Below are 18,105 nucleotides of genomic sequence, written 5' to 3' on the forward strand. Positions count from 1 at the left end.
AGATATGTTAAGGCTTTTGAATTGCGTTTTTTGAGGGAGAAGGGAAGTATACCGGTTTCCAGTTGATACTCCAATCCATTATAGCTTAGAATATCGGAGACTTGCTTCTACAATGATAGGCAGGCAAATGATAAATTGAAAAGTAGAACAAAGTACCAGGACGGTTGTGTTAATTCTGAATAATTAACTCTGTGTTTATATTGATTAGCTTATATTTAAAATTCAGATCTGCAAAGGGTTGCCTCCACTGAAATGTTAGTGAAATAAGATGATTTCTGATCTTTCATGTGTTTGGTTTTATTTTACAGATGACATGGCAGAACTTCTTCTTGGGGAGTCCAAACTAGAACAATTTTTGAAGGAAAATGCTCTTAAACAGAGCAGTAGCCCGCGGGGCCCCCGGCCAAAGCTGACTGAAGTCAGGAAACATCTCACTGCAGCACTTGACAGAGGAAACCTAAAGGTATGTAAGTAAGTCTGGGCAAGAATTAGAAAAGTTAAGATTAACTAGAGAAGTTTACTAATTATGGAAAAGTTCAGAAAGTTATTGTTTTGTGGTTTTTTTTCCATTATTATTTTTAATTTGGTATTATTCCAAGAACATCAGTGATATGCTGTTTCATGGTTTTTTGTTCCTTCATGAATTTATGAAGGATAAATCATATAAGATTAGAAAAATTCAGATAAATTTATTAAATTTATTTTCTTCAGATAAATTTCTTAAATTTTCTTTCATTAGAAGAACAAGAAAATTGTTATTGACTTCAGAGGTGCTTAAGTAAAGTACTTGAAGCATGTTTTATGGAAGTTTTATTTGGTGCATATGATGTACTGCAAAGACAATGTAGTTACATGGAAAATGTTACAGAAATGCAAAATATGTCACAAATTTCTGAAATAGTCTCATAACTATTCAGGAAAGGTTTCTTTAAGTTAGGGTTGGGGACAGAAAAAGGTAAATACTTGAGAGGGATTTTCTCTTCATCTTTTGATATTCTTAACCATTCTGGTTCTTCTTTGCTTAATCATTGTTGTAAGCTACTACATCACTTTATCTTGTCTGTACTCATATCTGCCTCTTTTGAGAGACAAGAAGAACCTTGTTTTACAGTCATCTCTAACTTCCCATGTTGCACTTCCAGTGATCTGTGAGAGTATTACTTTCTCCTCCCATTAATCTTCTTCAAGACATTCCTCTGCCCTGACACTTTGAAACTGTGCAAATAAAATATATAGGCTGTGGAGCATACATTATTAAGTTTAAAGTCTGTTGTGATCTGTGCTTGTGGTGTTGGAAAAAAATCACTGGAGGGGTTGTAATGATTTGCAGCCTTTAAATAGTTTGTTACCTAGCAAATCTGGATCCTGACCGAGAGGTACTTCTGCTGCATGTATAGATAAATATGTGAAGATGTAAAATGACTAATAAAATGAGAATAAAATTACTGTTCAGTAGCATGGTGGAGTACCATTTTATGGGTTCACCTCCCACCCCAAGCTTCCCAAATATTACATAAAGATAGAATTTTAGTGGTTTGTTGCTCTGTGATTACAAGAGATATACTGGGGGTTTCTATAGTGAATGTATAAAGAAAAGGGACCAAAGCATTGTCAGTTAGGTGTGTTGTCTCAGGAAAAAAAAGCTTTCTTATTCCTCTTCCTTCTAGCCAGAATTCTTACAAGAAGCTAACCTAATTATGGCCAAGTTAAACTATGTGGAAGGTGATTACAAAGAAGCTCTGAACGCCTATGCCAGAGTTGGAGTAGATGATTTGCAGCTAGCTGCAGTGCCACCATATAGGCTAAGAATGATTGCGGAAGCATATTCTACTAAGGGTAAGATTGCTCTTTCCAATATATTAGTGAGTAAGTAATTTTTTAAAAGTTAATTGCCAGAAGTTAAAGAAATTGTTGGCTTGTATAGCATCAACAGGGTGCCAAAATATTGAATTTGTGAATAAATAAGAGGATTTCTTGGCTTCTTTAAATTATTCAGAGTTTGTGCTAGGTTGGCAAGACTCTTAACCTCTATTAGTATTTCCGTTTTAACCCTGCCACCACCCAATAAAATTTTGTAATGTGTGTATTTAAAAGTCCTTCAATATCTAAATGTTATGATATGTGTGGCTAGATACTAACAGTATTACCTTGATTCCTGAAAGTTAAGAGTTGCAAGAGTAGTGCAATGTGGTACACATGTATTGCAGTAGCTGTAGACAGAACTGAAGAATCTTGATTTACTGCACCTTTTACAAAATATTAAAATGCTTAAGCTAAACTTAAATTGCTACTTGTTTAATATTGTTATTACTGTTTTGCTCAACCAAGTTACTTAAAGCAATGCTTTTCTTGTGGGGTTTTATTTTTGGTTTCATCTTACATTAATTTTTTTTTTTATGTTCAGAAAGTGACAAGTTTAAAATTTTAGTTATTGTGTTTGTTTTTCTGAATGGTCTAGTACAGTGAAAATTGTAATGCTGGCCTTGTGTCTTAAGGTGGCAGTGCCACTTCAGTTTAGAAAACTCATTAATGGACTGTGAGCTGGGTCAGTGCTTTGAGGAAAGTGTCAGTTTATATGCCATGGGTTTCTTCAGAGGTGATTGGAGGCTTGTAGTTACTACCCAACTAAATACGAGCTGTTTTTACAGGAATTTTGTGTTTCACTGGAAACTTTCTGCTTGCAGATTCAAGGATAACATCAGTTATATAAGGATATGACTTTTCTGAGTATTTAGACTCTGTTTCTTTGGTGGTCTTGAACAAATCATCATAGTGATCATTTGATGATCACTAAGAAATGAGAAATTTTCTGCACTGCCTGTTTGCAAGCATCAGCCCAGCCAATGAATGTTTAGAGCAGCAGTCAGCAGAGAGGCAGTAAAAATGCCTATGTTTCAGTTGCCTCATTTCAGTCCAGTTTTGGGGCAAATCCACCTCTGTGTAGTGGCCTGATCATGATGAGCTTACCTCAGACAAGGGGCAGGGCAGGTAACTGATGGTTGTTGTGTCTTAGTTGGAAAAGTTTTTTCCTTATTTAAAATAGGAACACCTCCAAATGCTTACCTTCTCGCTCGGAGGTTTCGCTCTGTAACAGAGGTGGTAGCTTGAGCAGGATGCCTCAGTGGTTGTGTTGATTCTTCTGCAGTTGTTACATGGCACTTAAGTGAACATGTTACACTGTAACCCTAAACTAGCCTTTACAAATGATCGGCTTTCTACATGTGTATCCCATTTTCTTCTTGTTTGTGAACATACAAAATGTGTTTTAATTGTGGGGAGAGGAAATGGAATCAGAGCCTGGCAGAGGAAGTGAGATCCCAAAACGCTTGCTGAACTGTGGTGGGGGGGTGTGTGGGTGGGGGTGTATGTGCATGTGTACGTATGTATGTATATTTATAAATTTATGTTGCTGTAAAGTCAGACTTGACAAAAAATCCAAACGGGAAACTTATTACTGTCTCTTTGGAGTCCCCAGAGTGAGCATGTCTGAATGAAGTATCCATCAAGTTGGTTGTTTGTAAACCTCACTGAAAGATGTTCCTTAAATAAAATAGTCGACATCAGAAGATTCTGGCTCTCCATTCAGAATGTGAAATGTAGTGTTTTCACACACCCCCAGTCTTCAACTTAGAATAATTCTGTCATCAAACTAACGAACAAAAGCCATCTACTGGCTGCAATGCATTCACTAAGAGAACCTGAACATTTTTTATTACATAACAAAGGGTACACATATATGTTGTAAAAGGATGCTTTTAGGTCTCAGTGCTGAGGACAGCATGTTTAGAAGGATATAAGTGAGACATAATATTGACTGATAATAAGTCACTCAAAGGATTCAAAACCATTTAAATCTAGCAAGGAAGATTAAATGATTGTTAAATGACTGAAAATTCTGAGAAAAATCCTAGCAAACTCTCTTTGAAATCTTTTCTGTTCCCTTTGGCTCTTTGGGAGCCTGTAATGTGCAGTTGCATTAAGTTGTGAATCACAGAGGCCTCAGGACCCACAGAGCTGCTGGAAAGTGTTTCCTGTCTTTCACTGCTCCTAGGGAAAAGGATCAAAACTGTTAATGTGATGACAGAGGAGCTGCCTTATTTCATCTGACCAAGCAGCTAATGGGCAGGAGTCTGTAATGGTGAGCAAAGAAATGCTTCAGAAAAGAACAAGGAACAGGATAAGTTTTCTTCGAGCTTCTGGCAGCAGAAGCTTGAAAAGCCACTGTTAGTGGTGTTGTCTTATGCTTTATATTGACTAGAAAAAGCTTTAAGAGTGGTCTGATGAAAAGATATTCCCCGCTATGTCCACTTAAATAGCATAAAGGAGATTAGCCAAGTGCGTAGGCGTGAGGCAGAGCCTCCAAAACTTGTTTAGCAGAGGCCAGGATTCAACGCTATTTAGATATCCCTCCCTCGGAAGTTGAGAGAAGGTCATTGCCACACAGTGAACTGAGTGGAGTGCAGTTCTGGTGTCTTTCTGCTGTTCTTCACTGCTTCCTCAAATTCACAACTTAAAAATAGATGTGTAGTGAAGGACAGTCTCTTTTTCTGACCTTACTCCTTTTTTTTCCTTCTTTTGGTCCACAGAGCCAATTCTGGCATAGATCAAGTATTTTCTGTATAGACACCTTTAAAAAAAAAAAAAAAAGAAAGAAAGAAAAAGAAAAAAGGGGGGGGCAAATTTTGATGCTGTACTTAAGTGATGACTCTGTGTGTATGTAGAATGTGGTGTGTGGAAATAGAATATTAATAAAATCATAGTTTTGATATTAAATACAGAATTGTCTTAGATTCAAAGATTTGCTTGAAGAAAGTGAGAAGGGTAATTTTTAAATGTCATATAAAACATAGAAATGAAAAACTGGAGCTTTCCAAATTAAAGGACCACTTAAATATTCTTAGGTTTTTGTGGAGAGTATTTGGATCAGTTTGGTAGAAGGGGGGTGGGAGAACCTGTTTAACTACATTTGACGCTTTACAGTGGAGGAAAAGCACCTGGTAAAACAATTTTCAGTAGTGAGATGTCTGTGGATGGAGGTGCCAGCTTGTTTCAAGGGAGTGTGAGCAGGGAAAGAAAAATGGGCGTAAAAGGAGGATGTTGGGGAGATGGGCCAGTTTGTCTGGCTTGGCTGTGGTGGAGTGTTGGCCAGAAAGCAGGTGTGGGTGCGGAGCTGGAGCCAGCTCCCTGAAGCTGCTGCCTCTCCTTTGTCTGCAGCAGCCTTTAAGATAGTAGGCCTATACCTGTAATCTAAAGTCTCAAGAAACAGCTCAGAAAAAAGCAGATTTTGTGTCTTCTGCTGCAGCATGTAGCTCAGGCATGGGTATCTGTTGTTAGAGATGTTGTATGCAGCAAGAGCAAAGCGAAGAGACAAGGCTGGGTTGAGGCGGAGAGGAGGAGGGAAGGATAGACTTGAGATTGTGCTGGCAAATATTGGCTCAAAGTAAAGTTTGGAGGGGTTTTGCACCTTTTGGACTGGTGTACATCTTTGATATTTAAGTGTCTGCTTAGGAATGACTACCTTTTGATAAGTATAGCAGATTGGCCTGTTAGGAGAGGTTATTTTTTTCCTCATTGGTATCCATTTGTTTACTTTCTTTACTAGATCACATTAACTGGCAATGCTCAATTCTGAGACTGAAGGAAGGTCTTAACTTATGAAGAATGGAAATAAGACAAAGTATGAATCCATAAAGAAGTAATTAAAGACTGTGCATATGGGTGACTTTTTTCTTTTTCAAGTTAGACATACTAATTCAGCTCCAACTTTCCATATTTCTTCCTTATCCTACAAGACCAACTAGAAAAAAACCTCGGTATGGCACTGTTATCATATAGGAGCACATATTTAGAATCCATTTTAATAATGGCTGAAGCTAATATTCTCCTAGGGATATGGCCTCTGGGACCAGGGCAATTAAGTTTCTACAAGTCTTCAGTGGTATATGAATGAGGTAATATAATGGAAAGTGCACATAGGCCTTATTCAAATACCGTGCATGGCAGTAGCTCTTATGTTTCTAAGCAATTTTTGTTTGCTTATGGAGGCACAGATGAGATGCTTGCACAGAGGGGGGATATTGAGGTGTTAATTTGGGGAGGTGCAACTTGTCAGTAACACTCAAGTAACAAGTATATATTTAACTGGGAAATAAGCTTACTGAAATCTTAGGTAACATGATTCTGTTACTGCCATGTAAGTGAGAAGACATGATTAAAATATGAATTTATAATACTTTCATTACAAATTAGTGAATCTCTCTCCAGATGCTCAGAGATGAGAACAGCAATTTAAAGGTCTGATGTTTCTTAAAACCTGCAACTTAGTAAACTTTTGATTTTTAGTTAAGAAATAGTGTTCATATTTACTATGTTGTAGTAGATCAGTAGACCAGTGCAGGTATCTGACAAGATGGCTGTGTTGCATTACAGTGACAAGGTCTTGTTAAGTATGTGAGGGATGTCGTATGTAAGTCAGACTGTGACACTACAGGATTGCAGCCTTATTGCTACAGGCCATTTCACAGCTCATATTGCCTGTTCAAATAACTGTGTTTATATTTAGATCATGTATGTTGAGTAAGGTTAGACTGTTTTTACTGCTGCTGACCCATATTCAAATTTAATGTTGCATTTGCCAAGTTAAATGACTGGCTATTAATTAGTTCTATTTACAGAAACATGCAAATGCCCATTAGGTTCAATGAAAGTGTCAGGTGAGTGTAAATAGCTGCTTTGCAGTTAGCAAAAGATGATGCACTTAACTTTAATCATATACGATTGTAATGAGATCTTCTGCATTGCTAGCCTTTGTCAGCAGACACCAAGCAGATCTTCATGGAAGAATGCTAAATGAAAGCTGTTTTAGTAATAATGCCAGAGATCTCTAGCCTCATTAAGCAACGGGTCAAGAACTCAATTTCCTTCTCTTAAGTTCCCTCCTCCTATATTGCTATGTAGGCATGGCAGCCCGTCAGCAAGTAGTTTGCAGAGCACAGCTAGGGAGCCTGTGCCCCAGCTACTTAGAACTTTATTAAAATCTTGTATTTCCCCACTCTATTTTTGCACCTTCTCCCCTGCTTGAACAGGGGCTGGGAAGGAACCCGGGGGTTAGACTTGATTTCTTCAGCATTGCTTTTAGCTCCAGTGCCTGAAATCCAGGCACTGAACGAACATTTTTTGGTTCTTAATAAAACAGAATTCTTTAGGACGTAAAATGTTTCTCTTTTTTTTTTTTCCTTGGTCTTAATTTTATAGACTCTTGCCTTTTGGGAGGATGAAGAGAGGGAGAAAATGTTGGGCCAAATTTAAAATTAGTGTGTGATTTGAGCTTCTAGCTTCTTTTCTCATGCCGTATGAAGAACTGGTGTTACATTGAAGCCTGATCCTTTTTCCTCAGAGATCATTGCAAGAATGATCCTGACAATTTACAGCAAAACAATTCAATGTAACTTCAGTAGTTAACCCAACTCCTGAGTAAGCAGCTACTTTGACCTCTCGATGTACTAGTGTGTATTTCTTCTGCTTTGTGGAGCATTCATCAGAGATTCACTCACTCTGAGATCTACAGTTATCAGTCCTTTCCGCAGCTCTTACCTCTCATTTGAGCTTTTTCAGCCTTGCTAGAAGCTGCTTGTCAGGCAAAGGGCTGTACTGTAGAACAAGCGTTGGCTGGCGCATAGTTCTTGAAACAAATGCATCTGTGACAATACTGATCTTTTGTGGTAATAAATAGCTAAGTATTTTGTGCTCATAAGAAAATAAGAAGATTTGAATGCTGTTACATTTAGAGGAAAAGTGTGACCAATCATTTAATGACAGTTGCAGAATGGTTAGGCTTGGAAGGGACCTCTGGAGATCCTCTGGCCCAACCCCCTGGCACAAGGAGGGTCAGCTAGAGCAGGTTGCCCAGGACTCTGTCCAGCTGGATTTTGAATATTTCCAAGGATGGAGACTCCACAACCTCTCTGGGCAACCTGTTCCAGTGTTTGACCACCTTCACAGTAGAAGAGGTTTTTCTTATTCAGATGAAATGTCCTGGGGTTCAGGCTGTGCCCATTGCCTCCTGTCCTGACACTGGGCACCACTGAGAAGAGTTGGGCTCTGTCCTTACACCTTCCCGTCAGGTATTTATACACACTGATTAGATTCCCCTGGAGCCTTCTCTTCTCCAGGCTGAGCAGTCCCAGCCTCTCCTCGTATGAGAGATGCTCCGGTCCCGTCATCATCTTTATCTCAGCTAATGTAACAAACCCACCCTGAAATATTGTTAGGCTTTTATCTACTGCTATGGATTAATAAGTGTTTACTTCAGAAAAGATAAGATGGTTATTGCCATTAGAAACTTGTAATTTCCATTTTCTTTTTAACTTTGAGGAACTTTGAAATATTCTGAAGAACTAGCATATCTATGGTATTAGAAAAGCCATAATAATGCAAAAATATAACTACAATATGAGCATATATGGTAAAATACTGTCTTCAATTCTGTAAAGTGGTGCTTATGATGCTCTGGATTTCATCTAGAACCTACTTAATTCTCTGAGTGATCTGCATATAAGAGTGGCTCGCCAGAGCAGCTTCTCTTAAATTCAACTATGCTAAGAAAAGAGGATATTGTCCTTCTTTCTGATGCCTTTTCTAGAAACTAATTGAGTGTAACACTAGCCAGAGAGGAGATTCTTCATCCTAACAGTTGATGGAGATTTTTCCTGTGTCTTTTTGGCCTTTTTGGGAGGTGGATGGATGGGGGTGTTATGAGGCACTTAAAAAGCAGAGAAATAATTTTTGTGCAGAGAAAAGCAGAGAAATAATTCTGAAGATTGTCTGTAGATATAGGCGTTTGGACTAAGACAGTGTGTCTGCAATAACTGATAAGTAAGCCATAGCTTAATATATTTTTTTCCCTTCTCTTTTCTTAATCTCTGCGTATCATTCATTTGGTTTTCCCTTATTCTTCTTTTCTTAATAGTCATTACTTCAGAAATGCTGTAGGGAATTGAGGAGGAAAAAAGTACATTGCTTTTTGAAAAAATGCTCTACAAACAAGTCAATCTGTGGTTGATGACTTCTAGAAAACTAGACTGTGTTGAAATAAGTCCTTTCCTAAAGCGGAATTAGTAGTGTTCTTTCTAAGTTCAGAAATGCACCGTGGGAATTCCTTGATAGCAGAAACTAAAATTGTTTCAGTTTTTCTTTAAAAATTACTGATAAATGTCTGTCATGTTCTACTTAATTGCTTGATCTAAACATATAAGCTAAGTATTCAGCTTCTTTAAAAGGAGATGAAGGATTTATTTTACAGCATTTGGAACACTTACCACCTTTGCTTTGCATATCACATAGGGGATATTAAATATTGTATAATCATACAGACTTGGATTTTAGATATCTGTTTAGGGGAAACTGGAATCAAACCCAGGAATCTTCGTCTGTTGTTGCAGCTCTCTCCTCTCCATCATGCAAAAGCATGTTTATTTGCTTACACCGGAAATAGTCTTCCACTATTTTTCTTGTGTTCTTTGACTTGACTACTGAAAACAGTAGGTTTTCAAAATAGGATATTCAGATGGACCATAAGATCTGTTGTTATTTGTGGTCTAATATATTTTGGTGGCGAACAGACAAGGTACTGGCTGGCATCTTGGAAAAATCTCAGATATAAAATGCAGTAAATGTGATACACTTCTGTCAGCCTGATGTATTTTAATGGTTTCAGCAGTGAAACTGCTTCCTTCTATCCAGGTGGTAGGAATACATGGTAAAGATCTGAACTCTGCTGTGGCCTGTTGACCTTTGAGTAATTTTTGTTTTATTCTGCCTGCGTAATGGAATGGGCATATTCGTTAATCTGGTTTCCTGCAGAAGTTAGAGTTTGGGGGTTTTGTTTTAGTAGTTTATAAATGAAAAGTAATTACTGTCGTTGTCTTTAACGTAAAAGCTCTTTCTTATTTGAGAATAAGCAAATCTGTTTCACAGGGACTTCTTAAAAATTGTTCCTTCATTGCTCATTCTTACTGAGGAGTCCTCTTTGCTGGGTAGTGGTTGGTGCATGGGTGTGCGATGGTAGAGTCAGTTTGCTTTTGTATTGTTTTTGTAAAACATGAAAGTTTACTTGGCATAATCTTGTTCATTTTTAGTTAAAATGCACTGATACAAGACCATAGTCACAAGAATGCCACTGGGAATATATGGTAAAGTTATCCACTGTTTGCTTTCTGCATCTTTTACAACATATGGATAGTTTATAAAGTCTTCGAAAACTTTATAGAAAACCTTTGCCAGTTATCAGATAATTTAGATATCACACATACTCTTTTCTTGCCAGATACTTTTTGTTGCTGTTCTACTCTGTTTTGACAAGCAATTTTAGAGTTGCTTTGCAAAAGATGTAAGCTTAAGTGGTGTGGACTGGTATTCATTTCACTGCTTCTCACTTTCTTTCCCCTCAGGAGTCATCTTGCTTGATATCAGGACTAGATACATATGAGATAAGTGTCTTCCCAAAATAAAACTGACCCAGTTTGTTGGAAGCTTTTACTTCAAGGTGATTTTAACTGGGAAGGGCTTAAACTTAAAAGCCATGAATATCAAAGTTAATTTGTGATAGCAACTGGCCTGATAAACTGGAATGCAGAATGTAATTAGAGGAAATATTAAGTAAACCATAGCTATAACCTACACATTAATACAATAATATTTCATAGCAGTGACATGCATCTCTTAGTATCTCCAAAAAGTTTATAAATAAAGAAATCTGTCTTTCTGAGGTGGGGGGAAGCAGAGATTCCTCCTTGCAGGTGTGGGAACAAGCACAAAGGGAAGAACTGACCTGTCCAAGGGTATGCATAAATCTTCAGGTAATTGAGGATGATATGTATTTCTTTAAAATTTATATGATTCTCCATTCTGTGTGTTACCTCTTGCTTATTCTTTTTTCAAGAGCCTAATCTAATAATGTCTCACTTCAAGTCACTTTATCATCTCACAGTGTTCTTAGGAAGCAGTGAGCAATATATTATGTGATTTGTTACTGCTATATTGCTGTGTTGTATCTGTTTCAAATAAAAATACTTCAGTAGACTCTCAGGACTTCAGTAGACTCTCTTGCTTTATCAGCTGATGTATTTAAGAAAATAAATGGATGATGGATAGTCTGGAGTCTGAAGGGACTCTAATTTTAACCTGTTTCAGAAATGATCACTTAGGGTATTCTTGGGGGTTTTCTTCTATGTTTTTTCTGGCTGGTTATGTTGGTGTCTGAACCATCCTGTTCAGTGGTGGTTTCAGGATAGTTCTTCAGATTAACTTCCTGCTCCTAGGCATTGCATGCTTTAAAATATACATAGTTTCATTTGCTGTAATAAATATATCAACAAAACTACAGTGGATACTAGATGTATATTAAAGTTGCTTTGAGAAATAGCATTATATTCTAATGAAAGGACTCCATTAAATAGTGCAGAAGGGAAGTACAAAATTCTAACAAAGTTTCTCGAAGAGCACTGACGTTCTTTCATATCTTAATGAAAATTCTCAGCCAAAAATGAGAGATGTTCTTATATTGAGCTTTTCAAATTAAGAAGATTTTTATTGTGGCCATAAAGTGTAAGAATAGAAATAATAAATCTAAGTCAAATCCACAGATAGCCAGCTGAGTAATATGTAGTGAAGGATTACTATTGGGTACTTGCTGCTTGTGTCATGGGAGCAAAGGGGTGGGGAGGAGTGATCCACTTACCAACTATCTGATGCTTTCAGTCATTTGATCTTTTCATTGCTGCTCATTTATTGTAGAGTATGGTCACCTCTGAGTTTGAAGATGTTTGCCTAGGACACTGCATGCTTTCTGTACAGCATCAGCTGTTCATTTAGATCTTATGAACGGGTCAGTTCAAGGCTACTGTTGTAGCAGGATAACTGACCTTTTTGTATAGTCTAATCTTGCTGCTTTTGATTCTATGATGCATAGCAAAAAAATGGAATATTTGCCATTGGATGGAAAATTAAAAGAAAGCAGATTTGCATAGATTACTCTAGACTTTTTTCATATGTAGTTAATTTTTAGAAGTATATTAGGTTAAAACCACAACATCAGAAGAATCTAGTGTCCATACTCAGATTTAGCAGGTTTTTGAGAGACAGTCTACTTGCAAGTCTGCTGTGCTTTGAGGTTTTTGGAAAGGCTTTTGAAAAGTATATTGAGTTTTATTTTGTCTTTAATGAAGCAGTTAGTAGTGGAGTTGGGGATTTTGTCTTAACTGGATATATAGCTAGCAAACTGAGGTGTAGGTTAAGTTGTTCGTACTGGTAAAACAGTGAATTGGAGGGTAAAGGTGGCCAATGTGCTCTGATACAGATTTAAGGCATCCTCCTGAGCCAGAAATATGACATAATTTTTTGCATATAGTTGAGGTATAGTAACTTCTATAGGGAGATATTGAAACTTGATAGATATTTTAAAATAATCTGGTGTTTATAAATATTTAATAGTTTGAGTTCATTGATGAATAAATGCCAGATTCAATGGCTGTGTCTTTCCAAGGTCTTTTAATAAGAAAACTATTGTAATTCAAATGAAACATGCTGTCCCTGCCTTACTGTATTGATGGACGGAAATCTCCTGATAAACTATTCTCCAAACTGAGGTTTGGTACTATATGGCATTCTACAGACATCTGTCCAATATATCACTATATGCTTTTTTTCAGGAATGGACACTCAAAACCTTGGATGATGAATTGAGTATGCTCTTTTTAAACTGTGAATTATATCAATGTGGGGGGGGTTGCAGGCACTTTAGGATCAACATTTACTGCTGACAAACTGGAGGAATGACCTGAAATAAATCTGTAAGAACCTGTGGAAAGTGCTACACCTCAAATACAAATAATTATTCAAATAAATACAAGATGGGGGTTACTGATGAGGCAGGCGTTTGGAATATGATCTGGCGATCTGTTGCAGATCATAAACAGAAGAGAAACTTTTGCTACTACACAAAAAGGCACTAACATTGTGCTGGTTTGCATAAAAAGAAGTATCCTGTCTAAAATGCAGGAAATAATCTGTTTTTCTCAATGTTGTTGAGGCTTCAGGTGGAGCAGGGTGTCTAGTTTTGGTATCATGAGTTGAGAAAGATGTAAACAGTTGGAGAGAGTCCAGAGAAGATAAAAATGATCAGCTGTCAAGGAAGCATGTTACGAGAAAGAAGTGAGAACTGATGTTCTTTATTGCAACCATGTCTCTCTTTCTCTAGATTAATATTGAAAAAGGGTTTTGTAAAGAAGGGAGTAATCTCTGTGAAGTGGACTAGAAGTAATTAATCTAGGGAGGGAGACTTAGACATTAGGAAAAAATGTTAATGGTGAGAAGAGTTGAGCTCTATAATAAATTGGCGTAGGAAAGCCAGGGTATGACTATCACGGGAGGCTTTTAAGAACAGGTTAGATCAGTGTCTGTCGGGGTTGGTTGATACCTGGGACAGATAGATGGATTAGTGCTCTCTGTCCTTTCCAGCTACATTTCGCTGAATATCTTGAAAATAACTGTAATGGAAGTGGCTTGTCTAGGAGATGGTATTGATTAGTGAGAGTTGGGTTTTGTTTTTAGACAAGCATTTTCTTGTCTTCAGAGCTCCAGTGTCTAATAAAGTCCTGAGCCAAAAAGACTTCTTCATCTTGATGGGAGATAAATACCTCTTACATTAGTTGACTGTACATAAAGTTGGCTGTATTGGGTTGTTTTGTGGGCATTGATATATATGTGGATATCTGTCACAGCAATTTCTCCTAGTTAGCCTATGGCTTAAAGAATTTACTGTCTGCATGGTATCTTGTGCTGTGTCTGTCCTCAATGCCAGACCTTATGAGGGTGTGTATGGAAGGCAATTTAATGGCTATTTTTCAGTACCTGGATCTCCCATCTTGTTCATTAGCAAAGTAGACCAGAACAGAAAAAGGGTCATGTCTGGATTCTTGAAGCTGTACTGGTGGTTGTCTTTACAACAGAAAAAATAATGAAATTGTTATTTGTCAACAGATATTTAGTGATTTCCTCCCGCAGAGGATGTATTAATCCTTTTATTTCAACATGTTATTAATCATATGTTTACCGAGCGAAACTAAATAGCAAGGTAAATAGCAAACAGTTCATTGATTGTTGAATGAGCGTTTGACAAATAACGTGTGATGGGTAATGTAAAGAATGCCTGTAAAGAACAGGTCTGTTGTAAAAGGGTAGTGAGATATGTTTGAAAATTGAAGGGAGGAAATTGATTAACAAAAGCCTTAAATACAAAAATTACACTTCCTGAACTCTTATTTCTTGAAAATGTATGTGTTCTTACAGGTGCATCTGCCTTGCACAGTTAGTAAATTTGGGATACTACTTTGAGTGCCTTTCCTCACGTTGCCTTGGTTTCTGTGATCACTCTGGAAAAGTGAAGATGTATTCTGTAATTGAAAACTAGTACAGAAAGACTCAGCAATTTCTGTAGACTGCCTTAATGTCCTTTTAAAATTGCTAAAAATTGCTTCTTCTGTGGTCTTTTAATAGAGGAGCAGTTGCATTTTTTTTCTTTTCTTTTTTTTTTTTTGTAGTGTCCCTATTAGAGGAGTGTACCTTCTTAAGTTTCATTGTAGATTTTTGTTTCTTCCCCTGATCAAAGTGGGGCTTAGTCTGGACTATTATTCAAATGTAGTATTATATGGCATTAGTTTTTAATGATCCTTTTCAAAATGTTCTATTTTCAGGTCTGTGTCTTGAGAAGTTGCCAATTTCTTCTTCAGCTAGCAACCTTCATGTGGACCGTGAACAAGAAATTGTTACTTGCTATGAGAAGGCTGGGGATATTGCTCTCCTATACCTTCAGGAGATAGAAAGGGTAAGCTGAGATAATTTGTTTTTCTTAGTTGAAGAACTGTGTGGTTCATCTTTCATAGACGTGATGTGACCAGTATCTTTGTATTCAACTAAAAGGACTTTTCTTAGGACTTCAGTGCACACGTATTATTGGGCAATAAACTGGTGTGCCTCAACTGATTGTCATTATGACTGCTTTTGCTTTCTGACTTCTTGGAAAATAGTGCCAGTAGTCTCAAAAGGGACAAAGCTCCTCTGAACTATTATGTACATTCAGGATGCTGATCTGTGGCCTCTTGTTATGCTATGGTAGTTCATTTATGAACATGGGATTAAGATATCTTTCAATATGTATGTTATTTATGTACGTATATGTATATGCATATATGTATATGTAGCATTTCAGAGAATTCTTAAAAAATCATTTTAAAACTAAAAAGGCTTTCTAACAATTCATCTGAAAAGGCAAAGAATGAAAAGAACAAACGTAAATAGAGATGAAAAATTGATCCTGTTGATGTATATTTGGAGCCAATAATTTGACTGCTCTTAAATCCTCCTTATAAAATTACTTGCAGATAAAATCCTGAAATAACTTTGTATCCCTCTGCAAGAGGCTTGACATATCAGTGGTGCAGCAAGAATAACAGCTGAAAGTGTGCTTGCTTCAATTAAGCACAATCCTGGGACAATGAAAAAATTACCAGATATGATAGCCAGATAAAGCTATGATTTCAAAACATAGATGTCGTTGAAATGAGATAAATCTTGAATAGTTCTATAAATGGAATCAGTCTGAATGTTTGATTTCATCTGCCTTTGGATGATTCGCACCGTTTCAAAACTTTATTAATAATCTCCCTCCCCTCTTCCTTCATCCAGGAAGACAGAGGCTCTTCCCGTACAAACTACCAAAAAGCCTCAGTTGACAAAGGCACTATTTATGAGGCTATCTAATAATTTCTCTATACAAGCTAACTGTTACTACTTTATCTTGCATAGGCAATGGCAGAGTGAAAATCCATCATTTTTCTGATTTGAATTTTTTGATTTGAATACTTGGTACTGACAGCTCCTCTGATTTGTACGCTCTAGATTTAAAGCAGTTCAATATTGTATATATAATTTAGTGTTGTTATTCCCAAAACGGTAAACAGAAGGTTATCTCTAAAAGTAGCCCTAGGTCTGGGTATATAGTACAATAACTTACTACACAACCCTTTCTGCTGTGGAAAGATTTACAGAAATTTTGACAGGTTGGCAACTATATTCTCTGTTAGGATAAAGTAGGTATTTACCGTTGAAGGTTTTTTCAACGGGTATGCGCACTGGGTGAAAAGATGTTCTTGAACTTAATAGTCCATTTGTAGTTTTAGCTTGTTGCTGTATTACTCACTGTAAGTTTAAAGCTACAGTTACCATTGAAGTTACTTCTTGGATTTTTTTTCCTAAAGAGACAGTTGTCTACATCTGAACCTAAACTACAAAGTTGCTGTGCTTTTTATACATTGAAAAGCACTGTGTTTGCGTAGAAAGTTATTCCAAAAGCTGAGGTACCTAGGTATGTTGGAAACCCGTATTTTATTGATGAAAGCTGGTATTTCTGAGCTTTGTAATGTTAGAGAAAATGTAACCTACAAACAGCTTTGCAGAATCTTAGGCAAGTTACTATTTTCTTTGTTTCTCCATTTTATAAATAAAGGAATTATGGAGAGTTTAAAATTAGGCTTCTTATTTCTAAACAGCTTAACACTTGAGTTGTAAAAGCTACTAATACTACAGGTGACCGTAAGGAAGAACCATGCTAACTGACTGCAAATTTTTGAATTGTTAGCTTGGGGTATCAATGCAATGGAATTTCTGGAACCGTTATCTTGGGATTTCTTTTTCTAAAGTAAGCTCATTTTTTAAAGTATGCTCTTCCTGTCCTCTGCTTAGCAAATAAATGCCTAATGCCCTGCACCTTCCCATCTTCTCTCAAATTCCAGACATAGAAGGCATGCTTCTTTATTTTAGAAATTGAGTTTTTAGCAATGTTGATTACTACTTTGACTGTTAAAACTTTAAATTTCCAATTGCCTTCTCTTCTGTTCTTCTGCCATATTAGAAAGTTAAACTGCGCTTTTTTTTTTTTTTTTAACCAGTACTGCTTCATTTCCCATTGTAATAGGTGTCATTGCAGCATGACCTTTCTAGAAGTTCTGTTTGTATCATCTCACTGAATTTCAAGTTGCAGAATTTCAATAGCGGTCTCTCTCAGCTGCCTCTTTAATTTGGGTGAATGACAAATAAATGGCCCATTTGTCATTCTTTCAAGCTTTTGATTTAGTTTGAAAGCGTGAACTAAAATTACAAAGGTTTGTGGGGGGGGGGTTGGTTTTTTTTTTTTTTTTTTTTTTTTTTTGGTCAACCAAGACTGAATTTATTTGTAATTGATCCTTCCTTCCTAAGTTTGGTTCTCTACATCCTGATCTGAAAATGAGAACAGACTTAAATCTCATCCTTGTTTCCACTTGTAAGCAATTCAAAACCTCCTGCTCTCTGGAGCTTCTGATGAAGGCCTGAAGAAACTGTAGCTCCAAGTTTTTGCTGCCCACTCACCAATTTAGCTTGTCTTGCAAAGATTGAGTGACAAAACTGGAGTTAGAGTTCTGAAAATGGGACCTGTGGAAGAAAGCTGAACATACTACCACAGTATTCAGTGTTTAATCTGCTTTCAGAGGAAGGCTTCAAATCACAGGAACCTCAGAAGCTAGTGAATGAAAACCTAAGCTGTGATAATGAAACCTTTTTCATATGTCAGTGCAAAGACCTAGGTCTGTGCTCTGCTTCCATGACCACTGGTCACTGCTCGTGGGAGGAGAAAGGCTCCTACTCCTCCTGAAGACTTGCAGCTGAAGAACAGGTTTAGTGTCCTCCAGGATGAGGAGGAGATGGGCATGGCTCCAAGGGAAGTACCTGGGACAACAGACCCTGTGCCTTGCCGGAACGCCCGGAAGAAGCGGCGGGTGATTGTTGTGGGGGACTCCCTGCTGCAGGGGACGGAGGCATCTATCTGCCAACCTGACCTCATGTCTAGAGAGGTTTGTGGCCTGCCAGGGGCTCGTGTGAGAGATGTCGGAAAGACTGCCAAGGCTTGTCCACACTTTGGACTATTACCCACTGCTGCTCTTCCATGTGAGCGCTAATGACACCAAGGGCAAACTGGAGACCATCAAGCAGGATTTCAGAGCTCTGGGGATGGTG

General features: G+C 37.4%; 1 protein-coding gene across 1 annotated transcript in view; it reads left to right on the forward strand.

The window, feature by feature from the left end:
* The first annotated feature begins 312 nt into the window (after positions 1–312).
* The window catches only part of TTC7B (tetratricopeptide repeat domain 7B), a 137,454-nt gene continuing 119,661 nt past the window's right edge, over positions 313–18,105 (forward strand). Inside the window, exons 1-3 of the mRNA XM_026079525.1 lie at positions 313–463; positions 1,668–1,836; positions 14,751–14,881. Coding sequence (XP_025935310.1) covers positions 314–463; positions 1,668–1,836; positions 14,751–14,881 — 450 coding nt within the window. The 5' untranslated portion in view covers position 313. The remainder of the gene's footprint in view (positions 464–1,667; positions 1,837–14,750; positions 14,882–18,105) is intronic.

This window comes from Apteryx rowi, unplaced genomic scaffold (genome assembly GCF_003343035.1).
Source record: "Apteryx rowi isolate R43461 unplaced genomic scaffold, aptRow1 scaffold_5, whole genome shotgun sequence".
Lineage (NCBI taxonomy): Eukaryota > Metazoa > Chordata > Aves > Apterygiformes > Apterygidae > Apteryx > Apteryx rowi.